The sequence below is a fragment of the Micromesistius poutassou genome (genome assembly GCF_964030765.1).
Source record: "Micromesistius poutassou genome assembly, chromosome: 16".
Taxonomy (NCBI): Eukaryota; Metazoa; Chordata; class Actinopteri; order Gadiformes; family Gadidae; genus Micromesistius; species Micromesistius poutassou.
In genome coordinates, this window is record NC_140286.1 from 13,523,081 (window position 1) to 13,538,032 (window position 14,952).

Consider the following 14,952-nt stretch of genomic DNA (forward strand, 5'->3'; position numbering starts at 1 on the left):
GCTTTATGGCTTCATGTCGTGTTTTATGGCAGCCGATAAGTTAATGAGTAGAATATCATGGTTCAAAGTCCATTGTCTCTCTTCCTCTTGGTCAAGTTGAAACCGACGTATTGAACAAGAAGGTCCACATGCACAACTAGTCTACCTTCATATTTAACTTAAATAATATTATAATTAATAAAAAGTCTTCAATAGATCACTGATCAAGTCTTGTAGTTAATCTCAACTTATTTCAAGTTGAAAGGGAAATCACTTTGATGAACAATACACTTTGATAGTACAATACAATACAATACAATACTTATGATACGATATACGATATAATACGAAACAGAAAATATATTCATATAGGGTAACCTTATTTATCGTCTATTCGTCTGTGTTAGGGTTAGTGTCTAGCTATTGTTCGTCTATCCTTTCTTTGCATAATCTTTTAAATATTTGATCATCCAGTCCATTAAGGATGTATGTGTCTGTCAATCATTGATCCTATGAGGACGGCTGTTATCGCTATTATTTATTGCACACACACACACGCACACACACAAACACACACACACACACACACGCACGCAAGCATGCATGCACACACGCACGCAAGCATGCATGCACACACGCACACACATACACACACACACACACACACACACACACACACACACAAACACACACACAAACACACGCATATACACACACACATGCACACACACACAACTGCGATCGATGACAACAGCAGGTCTGTCTTTTCATACTGGGCCTAATGGCCATTTGTTACACGCCCAGTATTACAATTGGCCAATGATACGATTTAAAATATGCAGAGTGGTGAGTTAAATTCCAGGAGCTCACCGCACGATAGCACATCCGACCGGCTCGACAGGCTGACGTCGAATGTCTGGGCGTGTACTTCGTGTTTGTGTGTCTCACACACAAACACACACACACACCGAAACACACACACACACAGAAAAACACAGAAACACACACACACACACGCACACACACTCACACACAGAAACACACGCACACGCACACACACTCACACACACACACACACACACACACACACACACACACACACACACACACACATACACACATACCAGGGCGCGTTGACATGGAAGCTCGTGGATGCTTATTACTTTTGGTTGTGGTTGACCTCGACTACAGGCTCGTGGCCTCGTGGAGCTCTTAAGGTTTTATTTTCCTTTCTTAAATCGCGCGCTGAGGGCCCCGGGACCCCCTCTCCCTCCTGTCCCCCACCGGGGGGCCATGCGGGGGTTCTGCCTCGCGTTCCTCCCCCTGTCCGTCGTCCTCTGCCTGCCGCACCGTAAGTCGTCCTGCTGCTTTTCTCCTTCTCTCCTTTTGTCTTTCTTTCACTAGTTATCGCCTTATTTTTTCCATTTACATATTCTTTCTAATTTCTTTGTTATTTTCTCGTTTATTTTCCTCTGTCTCTTTCTCTCCGTCCTCCTCTCCTTGTTGGTTCTAGTCTGAGAGAGCATCCATGGCAGGTTAGGCGATTGTCGACATCTATTTGTGTCTCACTCACTCACTCACTCACACTCACACACACACACACACACACACACACACACACACACACACACACACACACACACACACACACACACACACACACACACACACACTCACTCACTCACTCACAACATTCTAGAGGCCGGGAACACCAGAAAACGACCTAAGATATTTTAATACACAAAATACACTCAATGAACTCTGATAAATAGCCTTGTCATTCACTAGCCTTCTCTTCGTAGGACTATAGATGTTAAATATAAACCACTAGATACAAGCTTGTAACAGCCTATTATTATTATTAGGGACCGAGCAGGGAACCTGCAAGGAACCTCTTGTAATTCTTGGTTTTATTATTATTATTCCGCCGCGTTTGCATTGGCAAGGAACCTCTTGTAATTCTTGGTTTTATTATTATTATTCCGCCGCGTTTGCATTGCACATGCCCTACTGATCGCACGCTTTTTACGAAACTCACTAGACGTGTAGAGGTTGCCCCAAGATTAGCACACAGCAAAAATTACACTGATTGGCCCAAAGGTGGCGCTATAGCAACTGCCCAAAAATGCAAACTTTGCACGAGCATAACTCTCAACCGGTTTGACCTACACTCATGAAACTTTGCACACACATGCATATACACATGCTGAACAAATAAGCCTCTTGAACTGAACACTTCCGGGTTGCAAGATTTTCCGCCATTTTGAATTTAGTTAAAAACAGTAAATTGCCTAACGATCCCAGGTTTTTTGACTTTCAAAAATCCTTTTGCCCACATCATCTATGCTCCATTATCTTCAATCTGACCAAAGAATTAATCTGTACGATAAAGTTTAAAGCACCCATGAGCCATTGAGTTCTAAAAAGGGCGTGGTTTCAACTGCGAAAATAGTTAATTGCTCATATCAACATCAAGTTGGACTCCTATGATGTTGACCCCAATACAAAAGTTGTTCATAATCAAATTCTGAACAAGAATAACTCAAAATATTTTCAAATAGGGCGTGGCATCGAAATGGGCGTGGCCTGTCACTAAAATCGCCACAGTTCATAGACGCAATGTTTGATTTGAACGCGAGTGACACAGTGGCTATTGGGGTCCAAAGGTCCAACTCCTCAAGTAAAATTAAGTTGATTGACAAAACAAAAATTCGTACAAAAACAAGAACAAGAACAAAATCGTCAATTGCTCATATCAACATCAAGTTGGACTCCTATGATCTCGACTCCATTACAAAAGTTGTTCGGAATCAAATTCTGAACAAGATGAACCCAACATCGTGTTTGTCGTGTTTGTAGCGCCCCCTACAGGAACTTTAAAAAGCAGCCCCTGCGCCACGTTTCACCAATATGTATGAAACTCGGTAGGCACGTATAACGTGCCAATACCTACAGAAAAGCCTCTTGGACCCATGCCCCAAAACCCACCGGAAGTCGGCTATTTTCATTTTTAATTTTCACTCTCGGCGGCCATTTTCACTTTTTCGCTTTGTATTTGAACTCCTCCTCCTAGGGAATTTATCGGATCTGCTTCCAAATTGGTCAGTACAGTCATGAAGTGGTGCTGAATAAGTGCCGTGCTATTTGTGACTGTACGTTGAAGGGCGTGTCCGTGGCGTGCCGTCAAAGTTGGCCATTTTGAATGGAATTTCACTTTTTCGCCTTGTATTTGAACAAACTCCTCCTAGGGAATTTATCGGATCTGCTTCAAGATTGGTCAGTACAGTTATGAAATGGTGCTGAATAAACGCTGTGCTATTTGCGACTGTACGTTGAAGGGCGTGTCCGTGGCGTGCCGTGAAAGTTGGCCATTTTGGGTCTTTTTCGTCTTGTATTTGAATGAACTCCTCCTAGGGAATTTATCTCATCTGCTTCTACAGATTACATAAATTCTTGAAAATTTTTAAAACTGCGCTTCTTTAAAACTGCACGCAGTGATGAACGGGACCTCATACCTGTTTGCGGCCGCGTCACGTGCAGTCCTAACATGTGCGCAATTGTCAGCGCACATGTTACGACGGCACGTGACGCGGACGCAAGCCGGTACGAGGTCATCACTGCGCGCAGTTTTAATTATTATTATTATTATTATTATTATTAAGCAGTACGTTTTGAGTTGAGCTTATGGGGCCACATACGTTGGCCTATAGACATGAATACAGGCTGGCAGTAAAACGGAGACGAATGGCTGAACCGAAGTACAACTTGTTATGTTGTACGGTGAGAGGTTAATTCGCTTGATTGACGTGTGTGTGTTTCGACAGACTCATGGCCGTTGCCAGCACTTCAGGACGTCTCCATCGGCTCTGTAAATATGCGACACACGCTCACCTGGCGGCCCCTAGTGGCGCCCTGCGGGACTGCAGCCCTGTACACCGTGCAGTTCCAGGGGTGAGTCGTTCAGCCGATAGCGGAGGTGTGCTCACTGCACACCGAAGGCCTGTCTGCGTCTGTGGTAGGCTAAATACAGAGTCAGAGTGCATAATATATACCAGAAGTAGGCACATGAAATGCATATGCACGGTCAGTATATATGTTAGGATTCATCCAGCCATAGGTTGAGATGTTATTATGATCATGAATGTATTAAAATTAGGGCTGTCAAATTAACACGTTCATTTCGATTAATTAATCATATGAAAAATAACGCGTTAAAAAAATTTACGCAGATTAATCGCGGTCGTATAGTGCCCTCTAGAGTCAAAACAAAGTATTGTATATTTTTTGCCTGAGATGCATTGCATCTTGAGTGAGATAAAAATGTTTGCACCGTATGTTAATGAAAGACATGTTTTAAATAAAAGAGACATTGAACTAAAGTCTATTATGTCTATTGTTCATTGAATCACTCATCTGCCATCATTTATTTGAATTAAATTATTTAGAAATACTTTCTCTGCAAAATGTAAGTATGCGATTAATTTAGATTAATTAATCACAGAGCCTGTAATTGTAATCGCTTGACAGCCGTAATTAAAATGAATGTCGTTTATACTATAGTACAGTACAGTATATTTTAACTGTAAATAGTGTGTGTGTGTGTGTCACACACACACACACACACACACACACACACACACACACACAGTATATACATTTATATAGGCCTATATTTAACAAATGTACTTCCATGTAGAAGCCTCCTGTTCATCTGAGGTCCAATGTTCTGCAGGGAATTTGAGCGGACCATTTTGAACGACAGCTGGCTGGACGCCCCCCAGTGCCGGCGGACCCCTCGCACACACTGCGACCTGACCCTTGACCTGGGCTCCGACTCGGACTACGGCGTCCGCGTCAGAGCCAAGTGCGGCCAGCAGGTGTCGCCCTGGGCGCGTCTCAGCGGGCTGTTCAACCGGAGAGAGAGTGAGTCGCTGCGCCGGCACGGCAGAGCTTTGGCCGGATTTACAATGCCCTGATGCACGCTCAATGTCCGACTTGAAGTAACTGTTGCCAGTTATCAGATTGGCCCTGAATGGCTGACTATGGCTGTGAGAGCAGTGATTCCCACTGTCCAGATGGAATCGAACCCCAAACCCTGGCAGTGGGAACGCCATGCTCTGTCAGTTGAGCCCCTTACAGGAGCTCTCCTGATGTAGGCGTGGGTGGCGTGGGTGGGGTTTGGTGTCCTGCCGTCTCCTGATGTAAGCGACTGTGGGTGGTGCTCCTGATGAAATGGTGGCTGGTGCTCCTGATGTAATGGTGGGTGGTGCTCCTGATGAAATGGTGGCTGGTGCTCCTGATGTAATGGTGGGTGGTGCTCCTGATGTAATGGTGGGTGGTGCTCCTGATGTAATGGTGGGTGGTGCTCCTGATGTAATGGTGGGTGGTGCAGGTGGTGTTTGGTGGCTGGTGCTCCTGATGTAATGGTGGGTGGTGCAGGTGGTTTTTGGTGGTCCTGCTGTCTCCTGATGTAATGGTTGTCCGCAGCGTTGCTGAGTCCTCCGGAGATGGCGGTGGCGACGATGGGAGACGGAGTGCGCGTCTCATTTGAACGTCTTCCACAGACGGCCAGCGTGGGCATCACCCTCTGGAGACAAGGACGAGAGCGTGAGGTGAGGGTGACAGGGTGAGAGCGTGAGGTGAGGGTGACAGGGTGAGGGTGACAGGGTGAGAGTGACAGGGAGAGCGTGAGGTGAGGGTGACAGGGTGAGAGCATGAGGTGAGGCTGACAGGGTGAGAGTGACAGGGTGAGGGTGAGAGCGTGAGGTGAGAGTGTGAGGTGAGGGTGACAGCAGGGTGAGGGTGACAGGGTGAGAGTGACAGGGTGAGGGTGAGAGCGTGAGGTGAGAGTGTGAGGTGAGGGTGACAGCAGGGTGAGGGTGACAGGGTGAGAGTGACAGGGTGAGCATGAGGTGAGGGTGTCAGGGTGAGGGTGACAGGGTGAGAGCGTGAGGTGAGGGAGGGTGTCAGGGTGAGAGTGACAGGGAGAGCGATCCTGTTAAAATGGTTTGTTGGCCCAGTCTGAACATGTTGAACAATGATTTTTAAATCAAACAACAATATTGTTGATTATAAATTCAAACTTTTTTTTTTTTTCCAAAACGCTATAATTCCATCCTTTTTTTTTTCTTTTCAAAAATGCTTTAAATCCATTGATGGTTTATGTTTTTTGTTTTTTTTTAACAAGAGAACATGCAACATACGATATCAGGGACTCATCTCATACTATAAATTAATATAAATCAAATGCAAATGCATGAAATAAAGACACGTCCTGGCAAATAGTACTTAGCATGGTGTAGCATCTTATCCTAGCTATCTCTGTTGTATACGGGGTAGGGGTTAACCTAGCAATTGTTAGTGCTTGGCACTTGGTTCTATGAACATCTTCACTGTACCGACAGCGATATATTTGTTTCTCTTTCTTCTGACAAATGTACTTATTGTAAGTCTCTTTGGATAAAAGCGTCTGCTAAATGCCCTAAATGTAAATGTAAATGTTATTATTCCAACTGATGCACATGTGCCCGCTTGGTGCACAACCTCCCTATTCCCAGGGCAACATGTTATCCCGGGGGGCCAAAGTCCCGGAGGCCTCAGTTCATTACAACACGTGCCCCGTGCTCACTGAGCGTTCTCTCCAAGCTAGGCTGTCACGGCCCAGGTGGAACAGACCCCCATGCTGTTCACCGCCCTGCAGGAGGGAGCGGTGTACTGCGTCCAGGCGTGGACCTACCTGGACGGCCTGCCGAGGAGCGGCCCCACAGACACACACTGTGTAACCATCACGAGTAAGATACACACACACACACACACACACACACACACACACACACACACACACACACACACACACACACACACACACACACACACACACACCAAGGCAAGGCAAGGCAACTTTATTTATATAGCACTTTTCATACAAAAAGCAGACTCAAAGTGCTTCACATATAAACATTGTCATACAATAAAAGAAAACAATAGTTAAGTAAAAAGTAAAATAGATATAAAATAAAGGCAAAGTTTAAAAAGAACATTTTAGAAAGGCAGAGTTAAAAGAAATGCATTTTAGAAAGTGAGAAAATGAAGGCAAAGTTACTAATAAAATAAAATAATAAATATTTAAGATTTAGCAGAAAGCTAAAGCAAACATAAAAGTCTTCAGTCTTGTTTTAAAAGCTGTCAGAGTTGGGGCAAGTCTTAAATCCTCAGGGAGTTTATTCCAGCTATTTGTTGCATAGTAACTAAATCCTGCTTCCCCATGTTTCGTGTTGACTCTGGGGATAATTAACAGATTGGTCTCAGAGGATCTTAGTGGCCTAGAAGGCGTATGTAGTGGAAGCATATCAGTTAAATATTTTGGCCCTAAACCATGTAGGGATTTATAGGTTAGCAACATGATTTTAAAATCAATTCTCTGACATACAGGAAGCCAATGTAATGATTTAAGAATTGGTGTAATATGTTCACATTTTTTGGTCTTTGTTAGAACTCTAGCAGTAGCATTCTGAACAAGCTGTAGTTGCCTGTAAAGCCTAGCAACCAGTTGATGCCAGGAAGTCACTAAGTTGCTGGAGAACAACTTTCTCAATGATTTTACTTATGAAGGGTAGATTTGATATTGGTCTGTAGTTGTTAATAATAGAGGCATCTAGGCTCCGTTTTTTTAAAAGGGGTTTGATAACTTCAGTTAAGGCTTTTGGGAAAGTGCCTGATTGGAGAGAGTTAACTATTTGCAATATGTCTATTGCTAGGCAGTCAAAAACATTCTTAAAGTGGTAAAGTATCAAGGCAACAGGTGGATGGCTTCAGTTGTGTCACAGTTTCCACAAGAATTTTAGAATCTATGACATTAAAGCATGTCATTGCCATGTTACTTTTGCCTGAATATGGTGGTAGTCCAGCATTTTTGTTTAAAGTGGAGACATTGATGGCGCGTCTGATGCCTTCAATTTTATCAGTATAAAATGCTGCAAACTCATTGCATTTCTGAGTGGAATGAAGGTCAGGTGGAATTTGTGTTGGGGGCTTGGTCAGTCTGTCAACAGTTGTAAATAGGGTTTTGGCATTATTAGTATTGTTTTTAATGATATTGGAGAAAAATGTTTCTCTAGCACTTTTTAAGTCTAAATTGTAGGCACAGAGGCTCTCTTTATAGATGTCATGGTGAATATGAAGTTTTGTTTTACGCCATATGCGTTCAGCCTTCCTGCATTCTTTTTTCTGGGCTGTTACAAAAGCAACTTTTCTCCAAGGTGCCTTTTGCTTTCCAGAAATCGTTTTAACCTTATAAGGTGCAATGACATCTATGACTTTCAAAATTTTCAAATTAAAGTTTTCTAAAAGATCATCAGCAGAACATGGGTTGAGAGGTGGTAGCAAGGAGATGGCCTTTTTAAAAAGTACATTAGAATGTTCATTGATATACCGTTTTTTGACAGTATTTGATTTTGTCTGTATGTCGGGAATAAAAGATATATTAAAGAAAACACAAGAATGGTCAGACAGTGAAGGATCAGTCACAGAGAGATCTGAAACATTGAGACCCTTTGTGATAACCAGGTCTAGAGTGTGCCCCTTACAATGAGTAGCCTCTTTCACATGTTGAGACATTTCAAATGTGTCCAAAATGGTAAAAAGTTTAAATTGAAGTCACCAGTTATAACTAGACAGTCAAAGTCTGTGGAGATGCTAGACAATAATTCTGTAAAGTCATCTAAGAAATTTGCAGCATATGTGGGTGGCCTATAAATAATTAGTAGGAGAACTCTGGGGGAACATTTCAATCCAACACAAAGGTATTCTAATGATGGAAAATCACCAAATAGCATCTGTTTCCCCTGAAATACATTTTTAAATATAGCAGCAACCCCTCCACCTCTTTTTTCCAGATCTACATACATCAAAAAAGTTATAGTTGGGAGGAGCTGTCTCTATCAGAACGGTTGCACTGTTATTTTGTTCTAGCCATGTTTCAGTTAAAAACATAAAATCCAGTTGAGAAGTGGTAATAAAATCATTAACTAAAAAATATTTGTTATTAAGAGACCTAACATTAAGTAGACCCATCCTGATGGTGTTATTGATAGGCTTTAAGGTTGATTTTGGTTTGGAGGGAATAGGTATGAGATTTGACAGGTTAGCAGTGCGTCTAAGTTTCCCTTTGTTTACTCTCTTAGTGATTACAGCAGGAATGCAAAAGTTGCCATGTTTTGATGTAGGCAACCTTGGGTTCAACAGATTATGCAAAACTTCCTTTGTGCTGTGTCTATGGCTGAACCCTTTTTTGTCTCCCTTTTTTGCCAGTAATAATCAGGACTACTATCAGTACAGGGAGGGGGGGGCTGGGGCACCCTCTGCTTGGGTGTTATCAGACTGTGATCATGACGTGGGGATGGTATCATTGATGCAGATGCAATTTTGATGCCAACATTTCTGAGTTTCTTAAATTCATCTGGAAAATCATAAAGGGAGGAGACAGTGGAACTGGAGTTGTCGTTGTGGCTATGGGAGAGATGAGGCTGGTGGTCATCATCAACGGGAGACAGCTGGAGGTCAGAGGCAAAGGGGGGAGGCATGGTGTCGATGGTGTCGGGCAGGCTGTTGTCTCTCTTCAAGGTCTGTGGTCTGTCTGCTATCTGTGTGTCAGATAGTGGGACAGTAGATGTGTGGGGGAGGCTGTAGTCTCGCTTCTTCTCATGGTGGGAGAGTGAGAAGAGAAGATTGTCCCTTAACAGTTTTGAGCCTAACCTGTTTGGGTGTAGGCCATCTGCTCTGAAAAGATATTTGCGCCCCCAGAACAAGTTGAAATTGTCAATAAAGCCCCTTCCTCTTTCATTGCAGACTCTTGAAAGCCATGTATTCAGTGCAAGTAGACGACTGAATCTGTTTATTCCCCTGTCAACTGCTGGTATGGGTCCACTGATGAATGACCTAACGTGTAATTTGTCCAGTGTGTCCAATAGTTCAGTGAAATCCCTCTTCAGAAGTTCTGACTGTTCTCTTCGAATATCATTAAGTCCTGCATGCACAATAACCTGTGAGATTTTGGGGTTTTCCAATATAATTGTGGTTAGTTTCTGGTTGACATCACTAACCATCACATCTGGGAAGTAGCATGTTTTGATCTTCTTACCGGTTATATCCTTTATGGTTGAGTCTCCTACAATCAGAGTGTCTGGTTCATCTGCTTTCTGTGAGATGGGCCCTTGTTGGCTTGAGGTGGCGGTGGCAGACGCATGCACAGCTCGACTCCGTGGCGACTGGTTCTTGTTCCGTCTCTGTCCCCACCGTCCGTCCGGACGCATCCTGGGGCTCAGGGGTGCACGGGTGGCAGATGCATGCGCAGCTGGCCTCTCTGGCAACAGGGTCATGGTCGGTCTTTGTCCACACCATCCGTCTGGACGCATCTCGGGGCTTAGGGGTGCATGGGTGGCAGGCGCGTTCGTGGACTCCTGGAGTGGCAGGAACCGGTTCTTCAGCGTCATGGTAAACTTCAGCGATTGGCTAATCCGGCTGATTTTAGCTTTGGGAAGCTTAGAATTTGGCGTTGAGTGAACTTGTTGATTCACTTTGGAATGTTGTTTGGGCTTAGCGCCGACTCTGTGCCAATGAGAGGCAGTTGGAATTGTCTGTCTTGTCCAGCTTCGGGATGGATATAGTGTAGCATTGATCATCCTGTTGTGTATTTGTCTGAGCTAGCTCAGCAAACTCACCCATCGGCACTGTATCCTGGAGGAGTCCTTTGCATTTTTCTAATGCTGCTAGCCTCGTTTCAAATAGAGCCACTGTCTGTTGCAGTTTGGTGCAGTCTGTGCATTTCCCAGTCTCTGTGCCTGAGACATCCGAGTACAGAGGCATGTTGGCGATAGGAAAGTCCAAGGTTGCTGCGGTCTGATCCGGTAGTCAAAGTGCCAAAAAGTATTGTTGAATCGAGCAATTGAGGTTGACAGAAACAAACTATATATTCTTAAGTATTATGATCATGAAATAAAATAAAATAAAGTAGACCTGAACGATGAATTAAGTAGTTTTTGCCACTGTCTAGCGGAGCTTCGGGAAACACGACCTCTCTCTCTGCTGTCTCTTATCTCTCTGCACCAACCTGCACATACAACTACACACACACACACACACACACACACACACACACACGCACGCATATCTACCTGCACCTACAACTACAAACAGACAAAAACACACACACACGCTCAGACACGAACACACAGGCACACACACATACTCCCGAATGAAACCCTGTGAACAGACTGTGACTGTGATACATTTTTATACAAACAAAGTTGACTTGAATTCGATTTTTCACCACATGACCCCCGCCAGATCATGAGAAGCCGTGGAAGAAGCCCACAGTTGCCATGGTAACGGTAGTAGTCATGGCGGCGCTCCTGTTTGCCGTCTTCTGGTCTGTTGGCCACTGCAAGGCAGAGGGCTGCCACGCCCACTTCCAGAAAGAGCCCCTCCCCTTCTCGCTGGTAGGTCAAAGAAAGTGAAATAAATGTCCTCTTGAAAAGCAAAGGTTTTATTATGTGGTTTTATTATTTATTATTTATTATGTGGGCAGAGATAACAAGTCAACCAATAAGAACCCTGCTGTCAGGGTAGGTTAAAAGTGTGCTTTACTTCATGAAGATTTTTTCAGATGGAAACCAACTGACAACAATCAAAGAACTGATAAATGAGTCGAAACTAGGGAACTTATGCTGGGTACCCAATCGACGATTTAGAAAACGATAGATTTAGATACATTTACCTGTTTAGGTAATTTAGTGTGTGGAAGGAAACAATATTGCCAACACACTAACCAATTCATTCCACAAAAACACAGTAAGCTAAAGCTAGTAAAGTAGTTTTAGCAATCTTTTTTTCTGACAATTTTACAAGCTGTTCCTCCATTTCAGAAGACCACCCCACTTCCGCCATGGCTTCTGTTATGATTACTTGATGAATTGTTTGTAGCCTTAAGTACGTTAATTCAGGCACCCAATTGGCTATCGATTGCCTGCTTCCACGGCTTCTTTCATTGGGGTTTCCCCCACACTACAGGATATCGGATTGTGAATAGTAACATGTTTATAATTTGCCCCACACCACAGGATAATCTGGCAAAGTAAATCGGCCACCAAATCGGGCTAATTATTAGTGCTGCCACTAATGACAAATTTTCTAAGGACTAATCTGTCGACAAATTTTTGGATGAATCGACTAATCTAAATGACTAATAAAAATAAAATAAAAATAATAATAATTGTGAAAAAAAAATTACGCGCTGAAAGCAGGCAGGCACGCAGCTATGCTGCTCGAGTTTACACTTGTGTACATGGCGGGGTTTAAAACATTACTGCCAAAGTCATATTAAGTAATATAATGCAGGTGCGCAAGGTACACACAGGAGACGCCAACATTGTTTTCAACCGCTTGGTACCGTGCCGTATTAATTCCCAAGTTTTGAAAAGAATATAAAGTATTTGAATTGAATAAGCGACACTGTTTTTGATTTGTTTATTTGGTTTTGAATGAATAGTTTTGGAGGCATGCATGCATCGGCTTTGAGTTTGTTTGTTTGTTACTTTGAAATCGCTTGCAACACACACACACACACACACACACACACACACACACACACACACACACACACTACAACCTGCCGATCTTCAATCAAAACAACATCAAGTAACTGATGCCGCAGTGCGTTGACCGTCCCGAGGCGTCCATAGCTCAGGGTGACGAATGACCTTCTGATGGCCGCTGACTCAGGGTCACCATCACTTCTCATCCTTCTGGACTTAACCGCAGCCTTCGACACCGTGGACCACAATATCCTCCTTGAGCGTCTCCATAACATCGTCCAACTGACAGACAACGCACTACAGTGGTTTAAGTCCTATCTCTCAGATAGGACTGAACATGTCTCGCTCGGAGGATGTGAGTCCAGGAAACTCCGCGTCACCTGTGGTGTCCCCCAGGGGTCAGTCCTTGCCCCCATCCTCTTCACCACCTACATGCTCCCCCTCGGTCAAGTCATCAGCAAACACGGACTCTCCTTCCACTGTTATGCTGATGACACACAATTATACATCAAAACCGCCCCTAACCCCTCCACAGCCCTGTCATCCCTCACCTCCTGCCTTGAGGAAATCAAGACATGGATGAATAACAACTCCCTTCAACTAAACAGCAATAAAACGGAAGCACTCCTCATTGGTACCCCACATCAGGTTCACTCCTCACCCATATCTCAACTTACCTTTGACGGACAGATCATTCCTTTCTCCTCCTCAGCAACAAACCTGGGAGTCCGGTTTGACCCCCACCTGACCTTCAACGATCACATAAAACATCTGTGCAAAATTTCATTCTACCATCTCCGCAACTTTTCCAAACTCCGCCCCACTCTATCCCTCCCAGCAGCAGAACAACTGGTCCATGCATTCATTTCCACAAGGCTGGACTACTGTAACGGGCTCCTCATCGGGATACCTGGCAAAACCATCCAGAGGCTGCAATACATCCAAAACAGCGCTGCCAGGGTCCTGATGAGGGCCCGTAAACACGAACATATCACTCCCATCCTCAAATCGCTGCACTGGCTCCCTGTTTCATCCCGTATCAATTACAAAATCCTGTTACTTACCCATAAATGCATCCATGGACTTGCACCCACATACCTCCAAGAACTCATCACCTTACAGTCCACCACCCGCACCCTCAGATCCACCAATACTCTGCTCCTCCAAGTCCCTAGGACCAGGCTTTCCACCATGGGAGACCGAGCCTTTTGCTCGGCTGCACCACGCCTCTGGAACAGCCTCCCAACCCAGCTGAGGGCTGCTCAGAGCTTAGACTCTTTTAAAACAGGCCTGAAAACCTTTTTATTTAGAAAGGCCTTTAAATGTTAACCACATAGTGATTTTAACCCTGCTTTGTTGTTTTTATTGTAGCACTTTGAGATCGTGCCGATGAAAAGTGCATTACAAATTAAATAAATTATTATTATTATTATTATGGTTTATATGTTTAAAAGCCGTGACACACTTTTACCAGTTGGCCTGAAATACTCGACTTGATCCGGAGGACTCACCTGCCTCAGCCATTTTTCATATCAAAGCAGTGAAGGGGGAGGGGGAAGAAAGAGGATAGCTGATTAACCAGCAGGACGCGCACAGCACACAGATTTGTGTGGAGGTGAATTGCAGTGAGCCGTTTGAGACGGAGAACAAAAATAAATAGGCAGTCAATAGTAAAACGACTCAAAAACTAAAAAACTAAACTAAAAAATTGACTAAAAAAATTGCTGTAGACTAACTTTCATGGTTGATTACGTCGACTAAATAATTAAGACTAATCGCGGCAGCACTACTAATTATCCTGATGTGTGTATCCTGTGCATTAAAAACATGGAACATAGGTGAACAGAATCACTAATTCACACAAGGGACAAAAATGTCACTAATGACACAAAGGAGAAGAGGGTAGTGACACTGTTGTGGCAGGATGATACAGGTAATCCTCAAACATACGACCAATCCCACTCCTTCTACATTTAAACCACCCTAATGTCCAGTTTCCCTCAAATTTCATGACACACTCAGAAAAGTGCTTAAATTGCTGTTTAATTGCAATTTAGTGTAAAAACAACTACAGTAAAGTGTTGAATGTATTAGCAGAAATACATTGAACAGAGATGCTAGAGAACCTGTTTCAAAAGACTAGCCCTTTAATGAGTTATTGTTTGGTACATAGTTTAACTGCAAACATACCAAAAATCAAATGTTATTGAAATGAAGGCAAAACACTTTTCTTAACGAGGTTCTTAACTAGATGCTCTGTTGGTTTTCTGCAGCAACCTGATTGGCCGATGGGACTGCCGTGTCCTGAACAGGTGGAGATCTGTGAGCCAATCGCAGCCCTCCTTCTGGTGGAGCTCACGTGAGGACTGTCCAGTCAATTAGC

At 43.7% G+C, this 14,952-nt stretch overlaps 1 protein-coding gene across 1 annotated transcript; it reads left to right on the forward strand.

Annotated features, from left to right (window-relative positions):
• Window positions 1-1,272: 1,272 nt before the first annotated feature.
• Window positions 1,273-14,932, forward strand: crfb16 (cytokine receptor family member B16; the record flags this gene model as incomplete). Its single annotated transcript, XM_084480784.1, has 7 exons — window positions 1,273-1,330; window positions 3,804-3,930; window positions 4,712-4,902; window positions 5,467-5,591; window positions 6,629-6,770; window positions 11,323-11,474; window positions 14,843-14,932. The coding sequence occupies 7 exons, from the start codon at window positions 1,273-1,275 to the stop codon at window positions 14,930-14,932; spliced, it is 885 nt and encodes a 294-aa protein (XP_084336910.1).
• Between the last annotated feature and the right edge of the window lie 20 nt (window positions 14,933-14,952).